The following is a 10,307-nucleotide window of genomic DNA, read 5'->3' as shown; positions in this document are numbered from 1 at the left end:
TGACATTTTGGTACATTGTGTTTTCAGTGATATCGGTATCGATTTTGAAATAAAACAGTGAATTATAAAGATAAAATTTATTGAGAAATCAGTACATAACTAAATTAGCATCAGAAATTACTGGGAGAAAACAACGCATTTGCACTAAAACGTGTGCAAGAAAAATGTATAAAAAATAACCTTACTCGATTCCTTGACTTAATTGTAGCATCGATTCGCATGCGAGGGCCACGTCACACACCGGCCACGATCTATATCACTAATACGTTACAATTTATATATTCAAGTATTACTGAATATCACTGACGGATTGATGAAGCTCACGTTTTCATCTTTAAATGCAATAACTTATAATTTCAAGACAACGGTATTGTAACACTGAAACAAAAATTAACGAATTTCTTTCTATAAAGACTATAGACACAAATTAAAATTACCTAATTCACTGTACTATAATTTTTTGGTATAATTAATACAAGAAAATCACGAATAAATGGCATTCCATAACATATTCCAAAACCTAAAGCGTATCTAATTTCAAGAGTTGTCAAACGTATAAAGGAATAAATTAAAATCATGAAAATACTCGCGGCTAAAACAAACTGAACTTGTTCCTTATGTGGTGGCGATTGTGAAAATCGACCCTGAGCTCCGTTAAAGTTATTAACACGTCAGGAACATTGCGGTTTACAACAAACGACCGTGACTTCTGCGGTCCGTAAAATAAACGTAATTCATTATAAATATAACTAACTTTTAACTTACTGCTCTGATACTATTCAATGGCTAATCTCAAAACAGCTAACTAAAAAATGCATTGTCGGTGCACGTCTAAAATGAATAAGAAATAGATACGAAGGAACAATGTAAGGACGAAGTGGAACAGTCAAATAGCTTAAGATTAGGAACTAGTAGTACTATTCACGTTAGCGATGTTTCAGTCAGTTTCGAGTACGTTAAGTAATACGTCTCATAATGTAGTGGTCTTACAATAGCAATAATAATTGACATGCAAATGACCATTACTGTTACTCGAGTGAACATCACGTAACAGACGTTATTCCTTCGGTCATGCAACCGACTATATTAATTTGTATTTATTGCTAGCAAACTTTATCATTACATTTCAGAATACTTTATTTGTACCGAGATCATATAATTCAATTAAATTTCGAGTCAATTTTGTGACATATGAATAGAATTTATTGCTAATTTATATTATAATTATCGTCAAAGTTGCCAGATTTCAGTTTAAAATAACTAACCAATGTAAACAAAACAATTAATGTTGTTTCCGCTAAATAAACAAAATCGACAAATTATGCCTCTAAATTAATAATAAAATATTGTGATGTTAAATATCTCCACTGAGATTATCGTCTCCCTGAGAGCATATTATCTGGCAACACTGACAATAGAACAAATGTATAGTTATAAAAGTATATCAAAATATATGAACAATAAATGCAGTTTGACAAGATTTAATAACGCAATTGAAGCAGTCGCGTTATTTGCCGAACTTGGCGAGAGTCGCTTTACACTCTTGTATGGTTTTATTGAGACGTTCCACGGTGGCCGATGTTTGCTTAGAGCCTAGAAGTCTGGTGCAACTGTCTATAGTAGTTTGGTAACCGCAAACATTGTGGAGGACTCTCACGGCGCGGTCGCCACACACGAACAAATATTTGTTGCTTGCGTCAAACTTCATGTAGTTAATCAGGCCTGCAACAAAAAACATAGTTTATTACTTAATTCGTACATTTGTATAGCTACTACGTTATCACTAGAGCATTTCATTGAAGTTATAAATGCAAGTGATCGATAACGATACCTTGAATACTATACTCAATAATTCACGGCCTCCCCTAGCCTCGGACTCGACTAAAAATACAAAAGTTACACGCCCATTAAAATGAAATAAAATGTAACTTATCAAATTAGTTATTTAGCAGATTGGTACGAATTTGTAATGCGATTTATTTATCGTGTCGTTTAATTGACTAGCGAGATTAACAGCAACAATTATTTCTAAAAACATAGGCTCATCTAGAGGGATCTACAGTGTTTTATTAACTGTTTGGTAATTTCACGATACTGAGATAATAACCAGTCGTCGAAAGTCTATAAGGATGTAATGTAGCCCAGGGTTATATTTGCAACTAGTCATTAAGAAGTACTTTTTACCCTCGGGCAATTACGTAGATGCTTTATGAATAAACAAAGAAGATTAAGCGATACAATAGTACTTGCGACAACAAGGGAACACGTCAGTAACGCCCACCCAAGGCTTTTACCTCGGAAACGCTAAATTATCCATGGCGTATAGATCGATGGCAATGCGCAACGCAATACCGATCGCCTCACGTATACATATGCTTTGAACAATTCAATTATTCCTAACGGTTTTTTTTGCTGACATAAGTAATAATGTAATTCATAATTTGCAGCTGTCATAACAACTCTAAACAAAACGTTTTATAACATTCGAATATTAAACAACCAAATCGGCCAATTAGCAGGCCAATAACCATTTTTGCATACATTAATACACCACTCTGACTCGCTTAACGAATTGTTTTTAATTTGCGAATTACATTATTTAATCCAAATATAGATACTGTAATTGATTGAATACTGATATTTTCAATGTTCTCGTCGTCTTGAGCAATAATTTATTCCCTGAGTGACGAAACACGTCACTTGAAAACTCTTTACATATGCGAAACCTTTAAAAAGTCCCTGGCTTATATTTTAAGCATTCCTCGAAATTTAAATTCTTTTTGTGTGGAAAATAACTCGAGGAATTACAATTCCTGTGAAATAGGTGAATCAACAATCGGATAAACAAGATTTTTATGATATTTTTTCATGACAATCCACCTTAGCGGCCAAGGTCTCGGCGATATTCAAACGACATTACAACAACATAATTACAGAATTTTATATTTTGTATTAATCTTTATTACTGATTCTAACATTTCCGCTTATGTAAACAGAATTATGTTAAGTTATTTAGTTCACGTAATTCGATATCTTTGATTACTAATATCTAAATTAAAACATTGCATTGAACTATGTTCGTATCGTTCCATCTTTGTATGCTAACTTAGTAACAGTAATTTGACGCGCGTTAACAGATATAAGTAGGTCACAGCTAGTGGGTACATAGGGGCTTTTATGACCCTACGTTATAAAATTAGATTAGACCTCAACTAAATAGGCACTCATAGTTCACTCTCGTTACTCTATAAGCTTTGTACATATCTACTGATGTTATAAATGTTTTTGATATGATTTTCTTAGTAAGGGACTTCTATGAAACACCGGATCACAGCTTTTCAGTGCAAATATTTATTGTATCATATTTTTCCCTTTGTTTATTTGCTGCAGATGGTTTTCATAGAAACGCTGAGAATACAATTCAGAGTATTGGTGGGTTGCAATCAATGCCGTGATCCGTAATACCTGTGCGAGCGTCAGGGAGGAGGGGTGAATATACACAAAACCGATATTTCCAATAATTCATCTATCAAATGAGCTTATATTCTCTCCGGGAAATTATCAAAGTGGAAAAATTTCCTGTGATTTATAAAATTAGTTCGTGTTAGAATTATGTTGTTTTCGATTAGTAAAAGATTTCAATAATAAGATTGGATATTTTGAAAATAATTTCCTAATTAATAGGTGCTAAAGATTTCTGTAGTTTCCGTTTCAATAGGCCTTTGCGGCCCAATTGATCGGCTAATACGACCGCTGATCACATGGTCTTGGGCCCGAATTACGGTTCAGGTTTCTCCATTCCCGTTGGAATATCGAATAGTAACTCAGGCTAAAGTAACGTAACAATAGGCTAACCTGTTGTATCGAATATAAGATGGGACGAATGTGGATCGTAAGCGTGGCATTTTCAACCACCTTACTACATAATATATCAGCCTAGCCTTTCTTCCAAACTATCTTTGAGTCGGCTTCTAGCCTCACTGGATGCAGCTGAATATCAGTGTTTTACATGAAGCGACTGCTTATCTGACCTCCACAACCCAGGTACTTAGGTTAAAACACGATAACCGTCGGTAAGACCACCTTCGGACATAAGTGACGTTTAAAAAGCAAATACTATTTACTTTTTAAAAGTCAAGATTTACTAAATAATACTTACCAGAGTAAACATTTTCGACGGTATCATACAGCTTGCCGGTGTATGTGTCGTAGAACTCAACGGAGGAGTCGACGGAGACGGCCAGCACCTCGGCGTTCGGTGAGAGCGCGATGTGCGGCGGGTTCGCGGACTGCGTGTACGTGCCCGTCTCTAGCACGTGCGGGGACTCGCCGCGCACGTAGTCGACTGGAAATATACATGTCACACTATTAATATACAAAATACATTTTATTGTTTTAAAATAACTGTTAGTTAGATATGAAGAATGTTTAAGTTAGTAAAATGCTGGTTTCGCTGAAATAATGTTTGATGTAAGTGCTACAAAAAATATGTAATGGTTGCATAAGGATTTAGAAATTTGCGTCTGCACAGCGTTCTTTCTTCATAGAATATGCTCGTTTTTTGTTTTGTTTTCACGAAGACACTAAAATTTAATAGAAAATTATTCTAAAAGGGGGAGTTAAAATAAGATTTTTTATCCGTTTTTATGACACTGTGAGGTTTGTGAAACAGCAAGATTATTGTGTAGTAAAGTTGGAAATCAGCCAAGAAAAAAAAATGCATATAAATAATTACTTAGCGTGTTCTAAGTTTATAATAAATTACTTAACCATGTGAACTAATGTTGAAATTCTCTCATAGTTTAAATGTTAATATGATAATTAAATACGTATCACTTATTATGTAGAATTTGCCGTTGTAAAGTAACGATGTTACAAATCTTAGTTAACAATTGTACCGAGAGAGTAATTCAGTTACATTGTCCCAAATCTATGCAAGATATACTTAAAACTATTTTGGTTGAACCAACATACAGGTAGAAAATTAGTTTTTTAAAGATTTTTTTCTTACTTAAAGTAGGTAGGTATAGATTATCTTTTGTCCGTCTTTCTCGAAGAAAAAGATATCTATTATTTAAGGAAATTAGGGGCCAGTTTCACAGTTAAGAAATAAGTCATACAAAGTAGACTATAAAAATAGTAAGAAAACTATTGTAAATTCTCGTCTAATAGACTATCTGATAATTAAACAGAAGTGGAAAAATCGAGCCTAAATATCATTATATTAAATTTGCGTAAACTAGTATTGTAAACTCCAGACACACCCGGCGCATCATGACCTCATAATAAGTAATTTTATCTGAATTCTATACGTGCTCAAACCCAGAGCAGATAATCTGGAAATTGTATACATCGCACGTCATTCATGAACAGATAAAGTAGAACAATTGTTTCATAAACAAATTATGTACGTAGCATTCGCGAACTATCGGTGAACGGCTTATCTCAACTAAATGAATTACTTTGGACTTTTTATGAAATACCGGGAATTTACCCAAATTTCGCAATTTAGGAACTCATTTCTAATTTTCCACATATGTTACTAATATTTTTTTAAAGGTGACTATTATCACAAAGTAACAACATAAATATAATATTTATTATAATAAGTAGTATAATAAATATTATCTAATAAATATTCCGTTATTTTATTACTGGATAGAAACCTGAATACATTTTGATGCTGCGTGTAGATAAAAAAACTAGCTCTAAGTATCGTCATCAAGTTTAGCTGGTTACTAGAAATGGAAATCGTTTCTCACTAACATGGCTACCAATAAACATATTATTAAAACGGGTAATAAAATTTAAATAAACCTTATGAGGCGTCACGGAGTTGTTATGAAATAAAACAACGTGCCGACGCATGGGACTTGCCCAATGTGACGCGTTTTGCTCAGCTAATGGTGATTCCCAATAAAGGTGAACTGCATGATTTATGTCGCGTACAAAATCCCATGAATTGAAAATCTTACATCAGAAACTGTTGCTTGCCGGAGAAACATCGCGAAATGGCGGAAAGCTCGTACGCGAGATCGCTTTATATGCCTTTTTAAGTCTTTTCACCATAAATATACAGAAAGTTTAAAGATTTTGTATTAATGCTATACCTATGTGTTAGACAGCTGAGCTTACGTCAATGAAGGGGGTAGTGCCTCGTAACTCAACTTTTCCGTCGACAGTCCAACGGCTTCGCTCTCGCCGCTTGCGAAATTGCTGACTTACCGTACTGAGTGGGGTAATGTTTATTTCCAGGAAACGTGATACCCGAGTGATCTTGACGATTATTGACAGAAGAAAATTTATGTATCGCGGCGAGGCTTGCACAACGTCCAAGCTCAAAGTCCAGGGGCGATTCTCCTTTGTTTTTTATTCGACGAACGCGAAACTGGCGCCACTGTAATTCTCCCAATCGATCACTACACGGACTAAAACCATTATACTACTAGGGACAGTTTGTTTAAAACAGACTCTATCAATAAATATGCATTGGGTTTTTATCATGTCACTAGAGCCCGTTAAAATTCAATTTTCCCTATCTGCGGGAAATAACGTAGCATATTAATAAAAATACACATAAATTTACCCACGTATACAAACATTCAACGTCGTCGGTTATCTCGCCGAGGATCCATTAAAACAGTATAAATTATACAAAATAAAAACACACGTGTTTATGAAAAAAAAATCCAAATAGTTATATGTTTGTGACCTCAGAAAAACACGCAATCTGTTTTGTGTCACACAAATTATATATTTGCAACTTCATCTTCTGTTATTGTTGTACGCGGTAGATACATTTGTTGATGATAATAATTCATTGACACTAATAATATGTATAGAAACAATCTGCGCATTTCATATTGTAATTAATACCATGACACGTGACCACTAGATATGTAATCCAAGTACGTAAATACATTAGTTAAACTACTTATTGCACGTAGTACTCCGTAGTACCTGATGGAGAATTGCGTGGTATTTTTTCATAGAACGTACAAATAATTTGATGGTTGAAGTTAACGACACTATTAAACTGATAGAGACATTACATTGTTTGTTATAATGAAGCTCTAATTAACTACGATATTTATCTAAATAATCAAGGCGCGTTCATTGTAATGATGATGTACACGCACTTACTACGTAATGCACTTAGTTTGTTATGAAGGTTTGTCGACCGCTTTCAATATACTAGCTTTATTTTATTTTTAATTTCAAGGTAACCTATGTAGATAACCAATTAACTGTTACAGAACTATATTTTACTAACAATAAGGTGATTGAAGATGGATCTCAAGCAACTGCTCTAATTAGTAAATTTTGTATGTAGTTGATAGTGACTTTAAGCTCACTGCATTTGTTAGTTGAAAGTTTTCAATTCAATAGGTTGCTCCCGGTGCTATTGCAACTATAGTGTAATTTACATCAGTCAGGTTGCAATTTGTCGATGTAAATATTTAAGTGTGTAAGTAAAGCTGACGTCACGGTCGCGCCACACTTATGTTTTCCTCTCCAGTCACGTCTGAACACCACATATACCTACGTAAAATGTAAGTGATAATGAGGAAGCATTTGCGCATTAAACATAGCATGTACTTACTCTTTGTATGATATAGCTTCCACGTGCCATCCTTCGATATTGTAGCGATGTGTGACGTGTCCACGTCGAAGGCTACGTCGTAAACACCTGAAGAGTGGCCAGTCAACTCGTACGCCTTTGTTACTTGTTTGAACTCCCCGTTCTTTGTGAAACACACCTCCATCACTTTGACGTCGGGCGCGAAACCCGTCGCCACCACAAAGCGGCCGCACGGCGACACTTTGGCTGTATGCGTAGTCATCAAATACGTATCCAGCCTATCCAGCTGTTGCCCTTTGAGATCCCATATAACCATGTCGTTGTTTGACGAGCACGACATCATGAATTTGCCGTTGCTTGAGATGTCGAAACCCACCACGTCAACATCATGCACCTGTAAATTACAACGTTCATTAAACGAAAGAAATAAAACGTAGCCTCATTAACCTCGCCGTCAGTACGACCGCTTTGAAATCTTAAATGCAATTCATACCAGTTATAATGCAGGAAGGAAAAAATACAATTTTCTTTTTATGTCAGCTAAAAGCTCTCAGGTGACAAATTGCGTGTAACATTAATAAACTTAGGCTTCAATATTGTAGGGATGGCACCGTCATTAGTGTCATGTGTGCACGTTCCAAATATAGATCACATCTGTTTTACTATTCAGAGATTCTATGTGGGGGATTTTGACGTGACACTCAAATAAGTATCTACTAGCGAAAATCTAGACCGAACTGGCGTAATATTACCGCTTAAGCCAACACTTTCTTCCACCTAGCGGCGTAGTCGTAGCACGCACAAAGAGGTCGCCGTTATTCTTAAGCAAACCATAGGTGATAAGAACTAATACCAAACATGGATGTAAATCTAATATTTAACCAACAGATTATAATAGATAAGGTACACACTTCTAAGGTTATTGTAATAGTTAAAGGAATAAACAGAACATTAAATGCGGAACTAGGCACGATAATATTGAATATTCAGTAGAGTCCCTTACAACTGAGCATCATGTTTTATGTAAGTTGTATACTATACATGCGTGCGGAAAACGGACAAGAGAACCTTCCTGCGGCTAAAAATAATATTATTCGAGGCTGCGCGTGCGACGATCCGAACGTACACTACCTATACTTTAGCAATACAATCGGCCACACAATAAGTCAACCATAAATATTGAAATAAGCACGCCATTATGGCCACTATTGCAATCGCGTAAAGACAGTGTAAACGTTTACCAGATGGCGTAAATGCTTTGATCAGTGTGCTGCCTACATCAAAGCGTCATTGTTCCGGTGGAAGGTCTTTTTTAATCGGCCGCCCGCATTCGGTGCTATATGACTACACCTACGTATGATATACCAACATGTTGAGACGTTCCATGAATTTTTCGAATACCAAAGTAAACGAACTTGAGCCGTCCCAGTGTCGTGACCCGGATGACGCAAGTACATGTTGTATTTCAGTCAGCTCCGTGTTTTTCTGGGATTAACGTTGTATCTAGCAAAACATTATTGGTACGTAACTGGCTGTGGAATTCACTTTCCTGCTTTATTAACTGATTTCCCAACTTTGCTTCGACGCAACCAAGGAAGCTTTACAAAGTATATCAAGCTAATTTTCTTTTTAATTTATAACAAAACAGGTAATTATTTGTTTCAAAGTTATGTTGTGTCCTGCATTCGTTTAGAAAGGGTGTGTCTATTATGCTTCTTTACAACACCTTATATTCTAAACTCTTTCGTTTAGAACACCATGATATATTTACAAAATTATCACGAAATACTCGTATGTCATTGTTTCATTTACTTAGAAAGCAAACACAAAGGCGAAAAAGCACTTATCCTGCACCAGCTTTCTCTGCGTTCACTCATGCACGACTTTAAACCAACCCCAAATCTTTCAACCTACTTTGTCTTCATATTTAACAGCTATAGACAGTCAATATTTGTTTCTTTAAAATATAACCAAAATAAGGTCTTAAAGCGATACAAGTATATTGACTAGTTAGGTTAGTCATCGACCCCAATAGAAACAACGCATATTTAATTGTTTTCAAGCTACGATAATTTAACGAAAATGTTTATTCTACTCTCAGGAATCGAATCTAAATATATTTTAATTAATCTTTCAACAGTAATCCTTATGGGTTTCCATCTAAAGCCAAACAAAACAATAATATGGAAACCAAACCGCAGCATTGCATTCACAGATCAGTTATTTTGACCATTCACACATCACAACACAATATGAAAATGATCTGCAAATATAACAAACAGTTTGAAATATTGCTTTGTTTCGCTATCTGTGCACACAGTCACATTCAACCACATTTTGTGCTAGCCAAAATTAACTTCAGTCAATTAGCTAGTGACCTATTTAATAATAATTGAAACATAAATGATAATAACACATTTAGAGAACGTTATCTGCCAAACAAAGGAGATGTTTAGTTTTGATAGAAAACGAGTACATACATGTTAAATGTTTTCTGTGACGATTTCTTTAGCGATGGGAATTATTGCAGCATTGAGACAGTGCAGAGATCACTCGAGAGTGGAGCCTCGTGCACTACAATTAGCGAAATCTTGTGATCGTATCACGCCAACAATAGCAACAAAAACTTCAACTGTGTAAGATATATAAGCGAGTGGATTTTCATAAAGATTCATACATCTGACGAAACAATGGTTATTTCATGTTTGTATATTTTTTGCGGAGG

The 10,307-nt window shown here is 35.2% G+C and overlaps 1 protein-coding gene across 1 annotated transcript in view; it reads right to left on the bottom strand.

Moving 5' to 3' along the window:
* Positions 1–62: 62 nt before the first annotated feature.
* The window catches only part of LOC142978044 (transducin beta-like protein 2), a 52,962-nt gene continuing 42,717 nt past the window's right edge, over positions 63–10,307 (bottom strand). The window contains exons 4-6 of the mRNA XM_076122279.1: positions 7,604–7,976; positions 4,160–4,345; positions 63–1,722 (exon numbers count right to left, since the gene is read on the bottom strand). Coding sequence (XP_075978394.1) covers positions 1,508–1,722; positions 4,160–4,345; positions 7,604–7,976 — 774 coding nt within the window. The 3' untranslated portion in view covers positions 63–1,507. The remainder of the gene's footprint in view (positions 1,723–4,159; positions 4,346–7,603; positions 7,977–10,307) is intronic.

This window comes from Anticarsia gemmatalis, chromosome 13, assembly GCF_050436995.1.
Source record: "Anticarsia gemmatalis isolate Benzon Research Colony breed Stoneville strain chromosome 13, ilAntGemm2 primary, whole genome shotgun sequence".
NCBI classification, from domain to species: domain Eukaryota; kingdom Metazoa; phylum Arthropoda; class Insecta; order Lepidoptera; family Erebidae; genus Anticarsia; species Anticarsia gemmatalis.
This window is presented reverse-complemented; position numbering and strand designations above follow the sequence as displayed.